The 19,472-nt window shown below is 39.2% G+C and overlaps 1 protein-coding gene across 1 annotated transcript in view; it reads right to left on the reverse strand.

Annotated features, from left to right (window-relative positions):
• LOC107723993 (copine-8-like) overlaps positions 1 to 19,472 on the reverse strand; it is a 78,093-nt gene that overhangs the window by 4,596 nt on the left and 54,025 nt on the right. Inside the window, exons 13-19 of the mRNA XM_016532756.1 lie at positions 19,184 to 19,245; positions 13,202 to 13,248; positions 12,444 to 12,625; positions 8,896 to 9,023; positions 8,373 to 8,475; positions 6,488 to 6,545; positions 4,814 to 4,887 (exon numbers count right to left, since the gene is read on the reverse strand). Coding sequence (XP_016388242.1) covers positions 4,814 to 4,887; positions 6,488 to 6,545; positions 8,373 to 8,475; positions 8,896 to 9,023; positions 12,444 to 12,625; positions 13,202 to 13,248; positions 19,184 to 19,245 — 654 coding nt within the window. The remainder of the gene's footprint in view (positions 1 to 4,813; positions 4,888 to 6,487; positions 6,546 to 8,372; positions 8,476 to 8,895; positions 9,024 to 12,443; positions 12,626 to 13,201; positions 13,249 to 19,183; positions 19,246 to 19,472) is intronic.

Genomic DNA, 19,472 nt, shown 5'->3' on the forward strand with positions numbered 1-19,472 from the left:
AAGTGTATGACAATTAGATTAGACTGTGCAGAAATTGAAATCTACACGCTAATACACACTACTCATAGTCACCAATGCTGATGTTGTTAACATTAATGATTTGAGAATAAAGTATAACAATAATAATCATTTGAACGGTTTGATGTGATATGAGCTAACCGATCTTTAGATTTAATCACCATTGGTAGCGAGATTTATGGTAATGCTTTTTGGTCAGAACAAACGTGGCAGACTTGTTACTTACTTGTTCAGATGGCAATATACGGTGAAAATTCTTATTTGGCCATATTCCAGGTTTTCAAACAGAGATGGCGACAAAGAGGCAAAACTTACGGACTGCAGCTTTAAGTTAATGGTGCTTGTGGTCACAGTTTCATTCGCGGATCCTTTCTGTCAGATACGACTGACCAGCATTGACTAGCCTTGGATAAAATTTCGCACATACAACACACATTACAGACACTGATGCACAAACGCGGATATGTTCTACATGTCTAAAGTATATTAAAAAAATAAACCAGTCTTATAAACTCCTTGATTTCGCTTAAACAACTTCAAATATAATCTGCATGCACAATACACTATAGTAAAATTTATTTACATCTCTCGACAGAAAGGTTTTTGCAGGTTTTAATAAAATGTTATTTAATAACAGTAGTCATATTTCCAGTACATGCCTCAGGCTTGCACAGTATCGTCAACTCACTCACATCAGAATCCTCGGTAATCCTCGGCAAACTTCGACAGTTGGTTGAACCGGCTCATTCGGTTCTTTTTGAGTCGGACACGCTACTTCAGCTGAGCGTCCTGCGTTATCAACCCGGAACTAAAGTTCGATTCAGTTCGATTGTGTGATTTGTTCAAGAATCGAACATCACTACCGTGCAGTTTTGTGACCGGTGTTATGTGATATAGCATTTAAAGTTCATATTTTAAATGTGCTAAATTGCAACATCATCATTACAAACGTTTAATTGTAAATATACTTAAATACATGGCATTCAAGTTTTAGAAAATTTTTGGTGTACATAACATGCAATTAAGTGTCGAAAAATGAAGAAAAATATTTGTTTTCAATCGTTCATCCAGATGTTATGAATTCTTAACACATGTAATGATTAAAGAAATAGTTCACCCAAAAATGAAAATTTGTTGAAAATGTACTCACTCTCAGGCCATCCAAGATGTAGATGAGTTTGTTTCTGCATCAGATTTGGAGAAATGTAGCATTACATCAGTGTCTCAGCAATGGATTCTCTGCAGTGAATGGGTGCCGTCAGAATGAGAGTCCAAACAACTGTCCATAATCCATATCCATAATGACACTTCCTCCAGGGAAAAAGTCCATCACCATCATCAATCTTTGTTTAGAACTGTTTTGGCTTGTAAAACGAACATGCAGCTTTTCGCTTCAGGTTAACTGATGAACTGGAGTGATTACTTGTGGATTATTGTGATGTTTTTATCAGCTGTTCTGACGGCACCCATTCACTGCAGAGGATCCATATAGTGATGGAATACTAAATTTCTCCAAATCTGATGAAGAAACAAACTCATCTACATCTTGGATGGCCTGAGGGTGAGTACATTTTCAGCATATGTTCATTTTTATGTGAACTATAGCTATAAGGTTGATGGTTATACCTTCAAAAATATGATGATCATAAGCTAAACATTTATTTTCAGTTCTGCACACTTGCCTGCTCGGGCTCCATGTATTTACTGTAAACATTTTTCCCGTTTGCTTTTTATTACCACACACACACTGAGAGATGAGTCTGTGATCATCAATGCTACAGACGCTGTAGACATTAGGTTGAAAATCGCCTAGAATATTGCTTTACTATTTCTGTCCACAGATATACGATATACAGGGCTGGAAAGCTCACCTGCACGATGTCTCTCTCCGCAAAGCGACCCCTGGATGATATCCTGACCTCATCTCCATCTAGTTCAATCATCTCTGTCAAATGGAAGAAAATGGCACAGGAAAAACCATCATGTGGTGCTTCCATTCGGCTCAGACTGTTATAGTCAAGTGTGCTATCACTGGATTTCATATGAGTTCAGATACACCCTTTAATGTAGCAGCTATGAAATGAGTTAAAAGAGCAAATCATGACTGCTGTGAGATAACGAGAACACAGGGAGCTGCATGTAAATGAGGTTTTATCTTCATTAAAGGACAAAAAAGTATCAACCTTTATACAAACTGCAAGCCCAGAAGAGACCAAGCTTTCCTTTTAAAAACGTGTAATATAAAAACACAATTTAAAGGAAGACTGGATTTTTCTTGGTCTTCTCAAATGAAACAGTATGAAGTACTATGCAGACATAACCTAAGAGCTGTTACTCGATACAGTTTATCTACATTTGAGAAGACCAAAAAATCCACTGATTTCAATTGGGAAGGTATGTCACTAGAACATAGAGGAGAAATGCAAGAGTTTGCAAGAGTAACACCCTGTCATATGACCAAATGTAGAGAAACTGTTGTATGTAACTGCTGTCCAATTCACTGAATTCAGTGTGTGTAGGTGCCTTAACTTTCAGACTCGGCAAACTTCGACAGTTGGTTGAACCGGCTCATTCGGTTCTTTTTGAGTCGGACACGCTACTTCAGCTGAGCGTCCTGCGTTATCAACCCGGAACTAAAGTTCGATTCAGTTCGATTGTGTGATTTGTTCAAGAATCGAACATCACTACCGTGCAGTTTTGTGACCGGTGTTATGTGATATAGCATTTAAAGTTCATATTTTAAATGTGCTAAATTGCAACATCATCATTACAAACGTTTAATTGTAAATATACTTAAATACATGGCATTCAAGTTTTAGAAAATTTTTGGTGTACATAACATGCAATTAAGTGTCGAAAAATGAAGAAAAATATTTGTTTTCAATCGTTCATCCAGATGTTATGAATTCTTAACACATGTAATGATTAAAGAAATAGTTCACCCAAAAATGAAAATTTGTTGAAAATGTACTCACTCTCAGGCCATCCAAGATGTAGATGAGTTTGTTTCTGCATCAGATTTGGAGAAATGTAGCATTACATCAGTGTCTCAGCAATGGATTCTCTGCAGTGAATGGGTGCCGTCAGAATGAGAGTCCAAACAACTGTCCATAATCCATATCCATAATGACACTTCCTCCAGGGAAAAAGTCCATCACCATCATCAATCTTTGTTTAGAACTGTTTTGGCTTGTAAAACGAACATGCAGCTTTTCGCTTCAGGTTAACTGATGAACTGGAGTGATTACTTGTGGATTATTGTGATGTTTTTATCAGCTGTTCTGACGGCACCCATTCACTGCAGAGGATCCATATAGTGATGGAATACTAAATTTCTCCAAATCTGATGAAGAAACAAACTCATCTACATCTTGGATGGCCTGAGGGTGAGTACATTTTCAGCATATGTTCATTTTTATGTGAACTATAGCTATAAGGTTGATGGTTATACCTTCAAAAATATGATGATCATAAGCTAAACATTTATTTTCAGTTCTGCACACTTGCCTGCTCGGGCTCCATGTATTTACTGTAAACATTTTTCCCGTTTGCTTTTTATTACCACACACACACTGAGAGATGAGTCTGTGATCATCAATGCTACAGACGCTGTAGACATTAGGTTGAAAATCGCCTAGAATATTGCTTTACTATTTCTGTCCACAGATATACGATATACAGGGCTGGAAAGCTCACCTGCACGATGTCTCTCTCCGCAAAGCGACCCCTGGATGATATCCTGACCTCATCTCCATCTAGTTCAATCATCTCTGTCAAATGGAAGAAAATGGCACAGGAAAAACCATCATGTGGTGCTTCCATTCGGCTCAGACTGTTATAGTCAAGTGTGCTATCACTGGATTTCATATGAGTTCAGATACACCCTTTAATGTAGCAGCTATGAAATGAGTTAAAAGAGCAAATCATGACTGCTGTGAGATAACGAGAACACAGGGAGCTGCATGTAAATGAGGTTTTATCTTCATTAAAGGACAAAAAAGTATCAACCTTTATACAAACTGCAAGCCCAGAAGAGACCAAGCTTTCCTTTTAAAAACGTGTAATATAAAAACACAATTTAAAATCCAAGATGTAGATGAGTTTGTTTCTGCATCAGATTTGGAGAAATGTAGCATTACATCAGTGTCTCAGCAATGGATTCTCTGCAGTGAATGGGTGCCGTCAGAATGAGAGTCCAAACAACTGTCCATAATCCATATCCATAATGACACTTCCTCCAGGGAAAAAGTCCATCACCATCATCAATCTTTGTTTAGAACTGTTTTGGCTTGTAAAACGAACATGCAGCTTTTCGCTTCAGGTTAACTGATGAACTGGAGTGATTACTTGTGGATTATTGTGATGTTTTTATCAGCTGTTCTGACGGCACCCATTCACTGCAGAGGATCCATATAGTGATGGAATACTAAATTTCTCCAAATCTGATGAAGAAACAAACTCATCTACATCTTGGATGGCCTGAGGGTGAGTACATTTTCAGCATATGTTCATTTTTATGTGAACTATAGCTATAAGGTTGATGGTTATACCTTCAAAAATATGATGATCATAAGCTAAACATTTATTTTCAGTTCTGCACACTTGCCTGCTCGGGCTCCATGTATTTACTGTAAACATTTTTCCCGTTTGCTTTTTATTACCACACACACACTGAGAGATGAGTCTGTGATCATCAATGCTACAGACGCTGTAGACATTAGGTTGAAAATCGCCTAGAATATTGCTTTACTATTTCTGTCCACAGATATACGATATACAGGGCTGGAAAGCTCACCTGCACGATGTCTCTCTCCGCAAAGCGACCCCTGGATGATATCCTGACCTCATCTCCATCTAGTTCAATCATCTCTGTCAAATGGAAGAAAATGGCACAGGAAAAACCATCATGTGGTGCTTCCATTCGGCTCAGACTGTTATAGTCAAGTGTGCTATCACTGGATTTCATATGAGTTCAGATACACCCTTTAATGTAGCAGCTATGAAATGAGTTAAAAGAGCAAATCATGACTGCTGTGAGATAACGAGAACACAGGGAGCTGCATGTAAATGAGGTTTTATCTTCATTAAAGGACAAAAAAGTATCAACCTTTATACAAACTGCAAGCCCAGAAGAGACCAAGCTTTCCTTTTAAAAACGTGTAATATAAAAACACAATTTAAAGGAAGACTGGATTTTTCTTGGTCTTCTCAAATGAAACAGTATGAAGTACTATGCAGACATAACCTAAGAGCTGTTACTCGATACAGTTTATCTACATTTGAGAAGACCAAAAAATCCACTGATTTCAATTGGGAAGGTATGTCACTAGAACATAGAGGAGAAATGCAAGAGTTTGCAAGAGTAACACCCTGTCATATGACCAAATGTAGAGAAACTGTTGTATGTAACTGCTGTCCAATTCACTGAATTCAGTGTGTGTAGGTGCCTTAACTTTCAGAATGCAAAACATCCACCTCAGTATATCTAGAACATTTATGAAAACTAAACAGCAAAACTGTCTTCAGAAATCCTGATGTCACGGCCGGCCATGTTCACATATCAACACATATTCTATATTCAGTACACCAGGTTCATAATGTCATTTACAGAAAAATCTTAAAGGTACAGTAGCAAATTTATATATATATTTAAAAAAAAGTCACAGTAAGAGTCTCAAACCTGCTGGAAAAGAGGGTGGAAACCTTGTTTGGAACCCTTAACTAACATTATAGATGGTTTTATGTAAAATAAACCAAAATGAGTGTTAAAAAAGTGAGTATTTTGAATATGGGTCTTTAAAACTAAAACAATGGCAATGAATTAAAGGAAAATTCACATTAGCATGAAGTCTTTCAACACAAAAATATTTACTAAACAAACTTAAAAAAAAAAATTTTTTAAATAAAAAAATCACTAAACAAATTTACGTGTTTAAATTTGTTCCTATGTAAAAATAAGTCATTGTCGATATTTTAAGCACAAAAATGCTTCGACGCAAATAAGTCATACAATCATGTACAGTCATAAAGCAATTTGCTAAATAAATCAAATTTTGGTTTACTTTCCAATTATGTCATCTTGTGAATAAATAATCTTCCATAAATAATATCAACACTATCAGTGAGCGTAAATCATTCTCATTCAGTTCAAACAAATAGGATACCAACAAACAAAATGTGAAATCTACAGCAGATGAGGCAGTGATGACAGTTGAAACTAAGTAACTAGATTACACTTTAATGATGAAAGGAGAGGTGCAGGGTTATTTAAGAAATGAACTGATAAGCCAATTGAAATTTGAAAGCTCTTATAGCACATACGCCACTAATGACGTTCTGGGAGACTGATTGGTCTCACTGGAACATAAGTGAAGTTTCTCTTTTGATCTGATCTGCTCTGCTGGACTGGATTGATATCATATCACATCTTCTCACATCATCAAAGACATACACATCTCTCTCATCTTACCGTCAAACTCGGCTGGCCCGACTCCAACGATGATAATCGACATGGGAAGACTAGAGGCCTTCAACAGAAGGGAACAGTTCGTTAAAACAAGACCCCCAAGAATACCCTCCTCATATAATTCAGTATTTGTATAATTTAACATGTACAAAACAGACTTCTGATCGCAGTAATGCAATACAACATCTTGCGTTCCGATCTGTCTTGGAGACACATGAGGCACTTTTCTGAAATGTGACCCTGGACCACAAAACCAGTCATAAGGGTCAATTTCTCTGAATAAATAAGCTTTCCATTGATGTATGGTTTGTTAGGATAGGAGTGCAAACTGATTTTCATTTACTTTTTTAAGCAATGGCTAATTTTAAACAATTAAATGTCTGTGATCCCTGTAAAATGATGATTTGAAATAAATAATAAATAAATAATGGGCAAAAATGCAGTATTTAGCTGTGTCCCGGATTTTATGTTCAACTCTGTTACCGCATGATTTCTCCCTATAAAAAAGTGCATTCCATTCAAGAAAGTGACATCATTGTTTGGAGAAATTATAGTGTTGAATGCTAAATCATTCAACCCTGTTACTGAGTTATTTAAAATAAATAAATAAATAAATAATACTCTTGAAAATATTTTCTTCCAATAATATTTTATATTCATCAAAAGCTACAAAGATTTGATCTCCTTCTGAATGATGACTTAATTTTGGCTAAATATACAAATACTGTATGTAAATTTTACTTGCAACCCTGTTACGCATTCTGGAGTATGCAAAAATGTTAGTCAACTTTTATGTTTATTTAAAGTTTGAACCTTACTTCACACAATATTTAAGGAAAGCACCACAAGGTGGCTGCCATTGGTATGCAATTCTGAAATCTGAAATCTGAGGCCCATTCATTAAGTTCAGGTAACTTGTCGTGCTTGAGTGTAAACGGCTCAGCTATCTGCACACTAACACATTATGAACGACTCCTGTCATGATTCAAAGAGACTCTGCCCATCACAGCCTGCACAATATATCACATTTCAGCGTCTCAGTTGGCGTGTTTTAAAGGAAAGACAAATGGATTCAGTTTAAGACTTTTTTTTCTTTTTCTAATTCTGTATTCTTCATATTGTAATAGTATCCACAATGAAGAATCAACAAACTTTATGAGTGGGTGTAAATTCTTCTCTTTTATTCAGCACAGTGATAGTCTAATTTTTCATCCAATAATCACGTCTTCTAGTGACTAGAATGATTAATGGCTATTGTTTACAAAGCAAACCAACTTGGACTTTAGGAAATTAAGGTTCATCTTGTGCTTTTTCCAGTTTGATAAAGTGATTTTTAAGGACATTTTTGTACATTTTTAAACATTCTGTCAGGTAGATATACAGATATGATTCTAAAATGTCAGCATCATTACCATGATTTTGTAGTAGACGACTGGTAATTGTTTAGGCAAGAAGAATGTAGTTTCACTGCTTTGAGGAGAAGACTTGTAATGTAAAACTAAACTGTAAACCAATTGCCTACTGCAAAATCATAGTAACAGGGCTGACATTTTAAAATCATACCTTACTGACAAGCACAACATTATTCAGACAAAGAGTTGTGGAATTATGTCTTTAAAAAAAAAAAAAAAAAAATTATGGAAAAGTTCACCACCTTAACAGGGGGGAAATTATGATGGTAACAGGGTTGATAACTTGGGAACACAATGTTGACATGATGTCAAAATCTTGCTGTTTATAAACATAAAGTAATAGGCCTACCACATAGTAAAACTAGGTGTCAGCTATTCATTGTCACATTTTATAAATATGTATATAAGGGACACTTATCTTTTCTGTTTTTCCAAATGGTGTAAAGGTTGCAGGGGACTGAGTTTTTTTTACTTACATTTACGATGGATTCTTTCGTCTGAGCCATGTCAGAGATGACCCCATCAGAGATGATGAGGAGGATGAAGTATTCGGAGCCATCCTTTACTAATGACGCATATCTGCAAAGAAATAAGCTGATCAGTTCATGTGCTTGTTATGGACACAGGGGCTGAATCCCAAATCAAATCGAATCCATCCTAGTGTCACAAAGAAAAGTACATGCCCCAACGCATGCTTTTTTGGGCTATTGCCTACAATCAGTTCTCTAACGAAGTACCAGGATGCAAACATAACATTGTAGTACACAATCTGTATTGTAGAAAGCGCTATATAAATAAAGGTGACTCGACTTGACTAGTACTTAACATAACAAAATATGAAAAAAATGAATGGGTTAACATTTTATTGTATGTAATTTTACTGTAAAACAAAACTTGAAACTTTTTTTGTAACTGTAAATTTAATAGGATATTTTTAGTGCATGGCCATAATAACTAGTGTGATAAATAGTATATATGTTTAAATATAATTGGCCTCACCTTGCTACATGATTAATGACAGGTGAGAAGTATGTTGGTCCATAGAGACGAACAGACTTCAGACTCTGATAATATGCCTCTAGAACGCCCTCTATCCCGCTGCAGTATGGGTTTTCTGGGTTCCCGTTCTGTAAGTACATATCTAAATGAACATATGTACATGTAATACACACGTTCACAATACAAGCATCACAGAGTAAGACGCATACATACTGTAAATGGGTGTTTAGGCTACGTACTATTGTGGAAAAGTGTGCTTAATTGTACTGAATGTGCACTTGCAGTGTACGTCAAATTGTAAAATTATATGTTATATACTTTATATTTTTTTTAGATATAATCTTAAAAACTGTACTTGCAGATAATATCACATTAATGAAAGAAGGCCACTTAAGTGTAGAGAGTACACTTTCATGTCTGTCTCTTAAACTAAATACACTTTTTTAAAAATGTACACTGTGTAATAATATCAAATTAAAAGTTTTACTGTAAAATACATTTATTTTGATATGCTGACTAACACACTAAAGCACATGTAAAGTAATATCATTTGAGCTCTAGTATTATTCGATATTACATTTAAAGTTCAAATATTGTAAATGTACTACATTGCAAATTCATCATTAAAAATTTGCAATTACAAATATATTTAAATACATGACATTAAAGTATACTTGAGCTCACCATAAAAGCTTGTCAGCATATTCTCCAGTAAATTGTAACCATAATTCAAAGACAATGGAAATAATTATGCAATTACACATAAAGATGTACTTAACTGGGTCAAAAAACCACTCTTCAGCTAATTGCACTTAACATAAATCTAAACTATAATACATTTTAATTTAAATGCAATTAACATGCAATTAAGTGTCCGAAAACATTTAATTCAGTTTGGAGTTTCTTTTAAAGTATATTAATTCTGTGAAAGGTTCTCTTTTTAAAAGTTTGTGTTTGCACAAATGTAGAACATATATTTTATGTTAAAATACTCTTTAATAATATCCAACAGGATTTTAGTAATATAGTAAGCAGTAATCTATATTACTACTAAATAGTAGTAGTCTATACTGATAGTAGATATTATAGATAGTATATTCGGAAATGTTTACAGTGAGCAATCACTGTCAAAGCAAAACAACAACAACACGAATCAGCCATCAAAAGTTCAGCCGTCTGAGCTCACATCCCAGAAGCTTTCTGTAGTAAGAGGCGCGTTTAACGAGAGCTATTCACTCAAGTAAAGCTTTAATGCTCTGCTGAGTGCATATGGAGTCTCCCGCGTTCAGCCCTGAGGAGAAGTGTGTGTGTGTGTGTGTTTTAGCTGTGTGTGGGCAGCTGCAGCCGCAGGCAGTGCATCTGTTTGGTCCAATAAGGATCTGTGTCTCACTGTATATGGGATTATGTGATAGATTCTCTGTGACCGTTTCGTGGGTGTGGAAGAGGAAAAAAACAGAGAAAAAAAAAATAAAGAAAATAAATTCCGTGCTCTTTAGAAATGCGAGACAGCTGTGGGTAATCTCCATTTGTTAATGTCTATCAATCTTTTTCAATTTCCTTTATGAACGGTTTCATCCATATTTGTCAGTTAGTCACCCCGCAGAGCCCTTATTTGGTTACCAGTGGTGTAATTGTGTGAAATCAAAACTGGAGCTTTTTGGCGTTTAGTCCATGTTTGTTGGCTTTTAGGTCATTTATATGCTAAAGTACTTCTAAAAGTTAATAATATGAATTCTTAATAGATGTACACATTTAAAATGTACAATCTCCTTCCTTAATTACAAAGGAAGAGGCTGGAATTTAAAGTATGTTTATTGGGCTTGTCAAAGGTACAATAACTAAACAGCCAGGGCAAACTGCCTTTTGAATAAAAGGAAAGCACACTTGATATATTCTAGCCAATATGAAATGCATCAACACAGGGGAAAAACAGACTGCACTCAGCCTATAAGTGTAGGCTTTCAGGGTCCTGCTGGAGGTCAGGTTCAGAAGTGGATCTGAAAGAGCTAGAGATGGAGGAGTACAGCCATATCAGGTAGCCCAGGCATATGTGTTCAGTCTATGGTTGGGGTTTGGCAGAGACTAGTATACTAGGATGTCAGCATATCAAAGGTGCAAACCATAGTCCACTGTTTCTCAATATATCTCCCCGGGGCACCAGGACTGTATATGAATCTATAATGAATCTCTGCATTAGACAAAACACTTGATTCAATTGGGTTTATTAGGTAAATGAGACACCTCAATGCAATATATTTATAAAATGATGCCGTGCAAAAATCCAGAGTTTACTTACTCTGTTTACAAAAGTGGTAAATACACTAAATAAGTTGATGAAACACTGATTTACATGAAAAGCATCGCTGGAGTAATGGATAATTTCGATTGGGTTTTCCTTACCCCAATATAAGAATACCATTTAGGTTATTTCATTCATGACACCTCTCAGGTAGTTTAGACAATGTTAATGTATTTTGTCTTGGTGGACTAGATATTCTATGCATGCTGCTGCAGCAGCAGCACAAAAAGGCATAAATAATATCCTAGACATGTGGTGCTGGGGGAGGTGGAGGATTTCAGAGGAACTCTAAAAGGGAGCTGCAGGAAAACTGAACCAGACTATATGAATTTTGACCAAGAAAGCTTACTGGGTGTAGATGGAGATACAGCAGAGCTTGTAACAGTTTGTCCAATGTAGTATGATGAGATTGCTAGCAGATTGCATGTAAAGGCTGAAATACACTATATGACTTAAAATCTTGAAGGAATCATAGTCTGAAGTTAAAATAAATAAATAAGTTTGTGCACATCATATACATTACTTGATATGTTGACAGGGCAAAAATCTGGGCAAAAGTCATGTAGTGTATTCCATCCTTAAATTCAAGGTACTGATGCTTGCTTACAAGACAACTACCTAAACTTGCTAGCTCAGAATTATGCTTCCTCCAGAAGCTTGCGTTCTGCAAGTGAACGACGCCTCGTGGTGCCATCCCAAAGAGGCACAAAATCAATCTCACGGATGTTTTCCTGGACTGTTCCCAGCTGGTGAAACGACCTGCAATCTCAATTCGAGCAGTTGAGACTTTAGCCATTTTTTTAAAAAAACGTATAAAAACACTTTTCTTTTTTTTTTTTGGCAGCACCTGACCAATTAATATTAGACTTAATATTAGCACTCTCACCCTAACACTAACTCTAACCTATTCTATTCGCTCTAAAATAAATAAATAATTAAAACACCTTGCTATGTGTACTGTGCTAGACTAACTGAGACTTGTCACAGCACTTGTATACTGTTGCTCTCTTGTTGGTCTGATTGCTTCTATTGTTCTCCTCATTTATAAGTCGCTTTGGATAAAAGTGTCTGCTAAATGATTAAATGTAAATGTAAATGACTTAGGCATAATCAGTGTAAGATTGTCCATGCAACACTCTCACTGACAAATAAAACACATAAGATGCTGTTTGAGAACTAATTGTTTGAATATAGAATACAAGCAATTACTTTTAGTTTAAACAGTATAATCAAAAAGAAGTGTCCTCACCAGCGGGAATTCATGAGATATGCGGCCATCGGGTGGCAGTTTTGCACCAAACCCCAGTGCAGGGAACAGCTTATCACTATCATAGTCCTGAATAATCTCTCCCACGGCTCTGAGGGCCAGTGCATACGCATTCAGATGATACGGGCTCATGTAGTGTAGAGAGGTAGGCTGAGAAGGGTTGCCTGCCATAAATAAAGCAGAAAATGCATTAATCAACAAAGCATTTAAATATGAATGGTTAAAATTTCATGCTGTATAGGTAATAATTTAGAATTCTGGGTCATTCTAATTAAATGGTTCCATTTGTGTATTGTGTACCCATGAAGAACTAAACACGTTATTTGATAAATTGATGCTTTTGTTCACCCCTCAACCCTGTTATGCTGTGCAATTTCCCTCTTTAAAAAATAATGATCTATCTATGCATTATCTTTAAAAGAGTATTTTGACCACATGGTTACACCCTTAAATTAGCTCTTTTCAGCTGAATAGTTCAACTCTGATATGGGTAAACAATCAATGATTTTTATTAATTACTGTAAATAATGTAAATATATAATAATAAAAAATATAATATAATATATAATTTTATGATTTAAGGGTAGGTACTTTTAATTGAGTACAAAATTTTATCTGTACTTTCTCAGTACTTTTTACACCTCGGTTAGTTACAATAAATAACTATTAGTAGATGTTCACATTATATGTAAATGATGCTTTTTCATTTGAAGAGCAGTGTTTCAGTAATGTAAGCTCACCGTTTGACGCAGTAAAATCAATGGCCACTGTGAAATTAATTTGAGTCCTGCAAGTGAACAGAGCAAAAACAATGATGTGAGCACATGTGAATCAGCTTGTGAACATAACATATATTATGTTTATTAAAGTGCAATAAAGCTCCTCAGTCAAATCCCCAGTGAGCTGACTGTGTGAAACTGTGTCTCAGCTCAATTTAACCTGTGGGCAGAAATGAAGAAATTATTCCCTCAGAGCAGCTCTGTGCTCTTATCTAATATTCTCTCCGCAGCTTCCTGGTTTTTCTGTCTGTTCAACAGAATGCATATATATATATAGAGAGAGAGAGAGAGAGATTAGCTAACTGTCTGTAAGAATGTTCCACAGTAGTCTTTTTGCAGATCCTTCCAATTATTCCTCGGATATTTCCAGTGTTTGCTGGACTGTTTGAAGGCCAGATCATGTGCCTGGGGTCTCTGTGTCTCTCAGAATAGAGTGCTCTATTTATAGCTCGGTTTATTACGGCATCATAATGCAGTGCGCTGTCTGTGAATATGTGTTTGTGACGTGGAGAGGAGGAGAGGGAAGGAAGATGGAATTATTCATGGATGGTGAGGCATAGCAATGTGTTTCCAGTCTCAATAGATGAGCTCAAGTATGTTCATGTTCATGTGCATGGAAAACCTGGATGGCGTCACACTTGCCAAAATATGTGAGAAACTGAAATCCATTTCCAAAATGATGCATCTATTTCCAGCATGATAACTATATTTGCCTTTCATGGGAACTTCGAACTGCGTCCTCTAGGGGTCGCTATGGGGAACGCCTCGTCGTGACCCGTGTCTGAAGCATACATTGAAAAAACACCAACTCGTTGGCCGGCGACAGCCATGACGTCACTACCGGGGGGACTACTGGTCTACCGTATCTGGGTCGCCCTGAGGGGTTTTCCCGATCACCAGGATATCCCTTCTTGCTGAGGCATCGAGCGGGAAGTATAGGTGGCATTAGGAGAACCTTCCTGTGTAAATGCTTAGCAACGACAGAAAACATCCTAGCAACACCTTAGAAAGTGCCTAGAAACCGCCAAGAAAACCGCATAGTGCCGAGTTTTGCCACAGCAAGCACCACTCGCATATTCTTCACAGAATGTAGTTCATGTCTAGTTTCCTTTCGGTTGGTCACTTTCAACGTTGTGTCAAAGTTCTGAAACTAGGGGTCGCTCTTGGGAGCCCAAACACCTTTGACATATTCAGAAAAGGCCAATGAAATTTGCATGCATGGCCAAGCCCCGGACATCCGGGCATATAAGGGGCCTGCATGCTTCAATCAGCTTTGTTCTTTGGAGCTGATGCAGTGTCTTTTGACAGCAGCAGTCTCCTTTCACCTCTCGCCGATGGATTCTATGACATAATCAGCAGACTCTGAAATACAGATAAGTGTAGAGATTGCTGTGTTTCGACAGCAATCTCTGAGAGCTAATTTTCTCTGTAAGGGCAAATTTCTCTAAATGAACAGACATGGAGGATTGTGTGTATTGCAATTGCATTCCATTCGTGTCCTACTGGGTCTGTTTAATGTCTCCCTCGGATGGCCACAATCGCTGTCCTCAGTGTTTGGGTTGGACTCTGTGACGAGTGGGGCGGGGCCGAGAGCCGTGGGAACGGAGAGAGGCCGGTGGAGTAAGTGATAATGCACGACACCTGCGCCACTCACCGGTCTCGAGTCCCACGGACGAGCTCCGGAAGAATAAAAGGAGGAGTGACGACAGTGCAAGACGAGAGAGGACCAGGCCTGGATTTATGTTGTTTTGGTTTTGTTTGTGCGCGGCAGTCGTCCATGAGGGGCTGTCGCGCTATTTTAAGTTTTGTGTTTATTTTATTATGAAAATTATGTTTGAACGTTCGCCGGTTCCCGCCTCCTTCTTCCCAATCTACGAACTGTGTTACAGACTTATACTGCAACAGCTTTTGCGGATGGTTCTTGTTCTGCTTGTGAGAACATGACCATGGCCACGCTGCGCTCATGGCTCTCATTCTTTTTTCAAAAGACTGAGGGTCACCTCAGATATTTCCTGTCCTAGTCCTTCTAGTTTTAGGTACAAGGCCTAGACAATGTGCTCTGAGTGTAAACCTGGAGATGCAAGGGGAGATTTTCCGGCAGGTGAATCCCCACGGACCTCCCATCCCTCCACTCAACCCTGTCCTGAGTGCTTGAGGCTTGATGATTGGTTCTTGGTGTCTGAGCGTGGCTCACAGGCCATGCCACAACCCTGGTGCACAACAGCCTTCTCGAGGGAAGGAGGAACTGCCAGCTCATCCACAGGCTACTAAGGACCCATGAAAGTCTTTGAAGCAGTCCTAAGATGGGAAACCCAGGGAAGGAGGAGAGCCCACTGACCTGCTTGCCCCAGGCTTGGGGTCAAGCCTCACTCCTGGTGGAGGTACGGAGGGAGAACAGCTTCCAACGGCCAGACGCCACTTGGCAGAAAGCCACCAAATGGTCAGCAAAACAGCAAATTCATCTTTCCCTGGGTCACATACACACACATACACAAGGCATTTTTGGCCCACGTCTACATGATGGCCAGACGTTGACTCTTGGCACAGGAACCTGCTTAGACAACGTGACTGCCTCCTCATGTTCTGATGCGCCAGGTATGCTGACAAGGGCAGGCAGACGTGACGAGCCACAATGAACTTCAGTTTCCTCGACCGTCACTTGCCTCCTTCTCAGAAGACCAAAGGAACATGGTAAGTGCAATGCACACTTCACCATGCATAACAAGGGACGCATCCTCGATGACTGGCTGATATTAGCTCACTTATGAGAGTTGCTGTGTGCACACAGGGGCATGGTCTTGGAGCACCTAGACCAGGGCTGCCCAAACTCGGTCCTGGAGGGCCGGTGTCCTGCAGAGTTTAGCTCCAACTTGCCTCAACACACCTGCCTTTAAGTTTCCAGTATGCCTAGTAAGAGCTTGATTAGCTGGTTCAGGTGTGTTTAATTGGGGTTGGAGCTAAACTCTTCAGGACACCGGCCCTCCAGGACCGAGTTTGGGCAGCCCTGACCTAGACTGATTGGGAGAAGGTCAACTGGGAGAAGAGTAAGCTCTCCCCTATGCAGCTCATCTCTTTTCTCGGTGTGGAGTTGGACTCAGTCACCATGATGGCACGTCTCTCGCAAGACCATGCTCAGTCAGTGCTGAACTGCTTGAATAAATTCAAGTACAAGACAGTGGTTCCTCTCAAATATTTCCAAAGGCTCCTGAGGCATCTGGCATCCTCGGTCACTGTAACGTCGGTTGGGTTGATGTATATGAGACTGCTTCAGCAACGGCTTCATGACCGATGGGCATGGCGCTGCGACACATATTGCATTTCCATCACTCATGTGTGCTGTTATACATTCAGCCCTTGGACGGACCCTTCATTTCTGTGGGCAGGTGTTCCCCTAGAACAAGTGTCCAGATGCATCATAGCAACAACAGATGCTTCCAAGATAGGCTGGGGCACTGTATGCAAAGGGCATGTCCTGGACAGGACCCAGACTGCATTGGCACATCAGTTGTCTAGAGTTGTTCATTGTGTTTCTAGCCTTAAAGAGGTTTTGACCATTAATTCAAGGAAAGCACAATCTCATTATTAGATTCCTCAAAAGTGCAAGGAGATTAAATCCTCCAAGACTGCATCTCACCCCTTCTTGGGATCCCACAATGAACTTCAGTTTCCTCGACCGTCACTTGCCTCCTTCTCAGAAGACCAAAGGAACATGGTAAGTGCAATGCACACTTCACCATGCATAACAAGGGACGCATCCTCGATGACTGGCTGATATTAGCTCACTTATGAGAGTTGCTGTGTGCACACAGGGGCATGGTCTTGGAGCACCTAGACCAGGGCTGCCCAAACTCGGTCCTGGAGGGCCGGTGTCCTGCAGAGTTTAGCTCCAACTTGCCTCAACACACCTGCCTTTAAGTTTCCAGTATGCCTAGTAAGAGCTTGATTAGCTGGTTCAGGTGTGTTTAATTGGGGTTGGAGCTAAACTCTTCAGGACACCGGCCCTCCAGGACCGAGTTTGGGCAGCCCTGACCTAGACTGATTGGGAGAAGGTCAACTGGGAGAAGAGTAAGCTCTCCCCTATGCAGATCATCTCTTTTCTCGGTGTGGAGTTGGACTCAGTCACCATGATGGCACGTCTCTCGCAAGACCATGCTCAGTCAGTGCTGAACTGCTTGAATAAATTCAAGTACAAGACAGTGGTTCCTCTCAAATATTTCCAAAGGCTCCTGAGGCATCTGGCATCCTCGGTCACTGTAACGTCGGTTGGGTTGATGTATATGAGACTGCTTCAGCAACGGCTTCATGACCGATGGGCATGGCGCTGCGACACATATTGCATTTCCATCACTCATGTGTGCTGTTATACATTCAGCCCTTGGACGGACCCTTCATTTCTGTGGGCAGGTGTTCCCCTAGAACAAGTGTCCAGATGCATCATAGCAACAACAGATGCTTCCAAGATAGGCTGGGGCACTGTATGCAAAGGGCATGTCCTGGACAGGACCCAGACTGCATTGGCACATCAGTTGTCTAGAGTTGTTCATTGTGTTTCTAGCCTTAAAGAGGTTTTGACCATTAATTCAAGGAAAGCACAATCTCATTATTAGATTCCTCAAAAGTGCAAGGAGATTAAATCCTCCAAGACTGCATCTCACCCCTTCTTGGGATCTCCTGGTCGTCTTACAGGTTCTGCAGGGAGATCCATTTGAGTCAAGCTTAGTGCCCTCTCTATGAACATGGCCCTCCTGACTGCGCTCACCTCTGTCAAGAGGGTGGGGAATCTTCCAGCCCTCTCCGTTAATGAAATGTGCCTGGAGTTCAGGCCGGCAGATTCTCACATAGTCCTGAGACCCAGGCCCGGCTACGTTCCCACTACCCTGTTCAGGGATCAAACGTTAACCCTGCAAGCACTGCCTCCTGATGAGGGAGACCCAGCCTTGTCTTTGTTGTGCCCAGTGCGGGCTTTACGCATAAATCTCGACCACACACAGAGTTTCAGGTAATCTGAACAGCTCTTTGTCTGCTTTGGGGGACAGCAGAAAGGGAAAGCTGTTTCCAAGCAGAGAATATCCCATTGGATTGTGGAAGCAATTATCCTGGCATATCAAGCCTGAGGTTTTGGGAGTGAGGGCGCACTTAACCAGGGGTGTCGCTGCCTCTTCGGCCTTAGTGAAAAGTGCCTCATTAGCAGACATATGTAGAACTGTGGGCTGGGCTACACCCAATACCTTCACCAGATTTTATAAACTGCGCATGGAACCAGTTTAATCTAAACTTCTGAGTACCAACAGATGAATCTAGATGACTGGTAGGGTGTAGAGCTTGCATTCAGTGCCTTTTCATTCTGAGGTGATAATGTGTGCTGCTTGTATAAACTTGTTAAATCATCTAAACCAACAACATGTATGTTAGACCCTAATAATGGATCCAATTTTTAGTTTCCCTTGAGTGAACACTGGACCACTGTTCGCCATCATTAGAAGAATAACATTCATAACAGCACGCGGACCCCTTATATACCCAGATGTCTGAGCACGGCCAGGTGTGCAAATCCTCCCAAGAGCAACCCCTAGTGTCAGAACTTTGACAGAATGTCTTTGTTTCCTCCGTCAGGGAACGAGGGTTACGTTAGTAATAGAGGCATCGTTGCATACTGTTATATATACACAAAAAAGAAAAAACATTTATGTAAAAAAATGTTTAGTGACTTTTTACTAAGACAAAAAAATTAATTTTAACCAAATTTAACTGAAAAATATGTATTTACCAGTAAAATATAGATTTTAATTAGAAATAAATATACATCTTCACTGTCAGTTATAGGTATTGCAATATTTATATGTTTCATCTGGTATAAAATTATGGTATGTAATTATGTAATAAGAAGATTCAATAACATTGTTCAGAAGGATTGTACAAGTGCACACACACACAAATACTGACCCTCCTTTGATGTAGTCCAGGAACGTAACCTCGACATCAATGAAGCAGGACAGCAGAGTGACCTGTCAACATGAAAGTTTGGTAACACTTCCTATGTAGAGTCCTAAAGGGCATCATTACACTTTCAATAAGCAATGCATACTTTAATCATAAATGTCATATCAATATTCATGCTCAGGGTGATGATGTAACTCTCTAGAATCACGGCATCAGGGCAGACCAATGATGAGCTACATCAACATTTATGAATATTTATATGCACAGCTTATGAAGGCATTGTGCATTACTT

This window comes from Sinocyclocheilus rhinocerous, unplaced genomic scaffold, assembly GCF_001515625.1.
Source record: "Sinocyclocheilus rhinocerous isolate Xijiao unplaced genomic scaffold, SAMN03320098_v1.1 scaffold63, whole genome shotgun sequence".
NCBI classification, from domain to species: Eukaryota; Metazoa; Chordata; class Actinopteri; order Cypriniformes; family Cyprinidae; genus Sinocyclocheilus; species Sinocyclocheilus rhinocerous.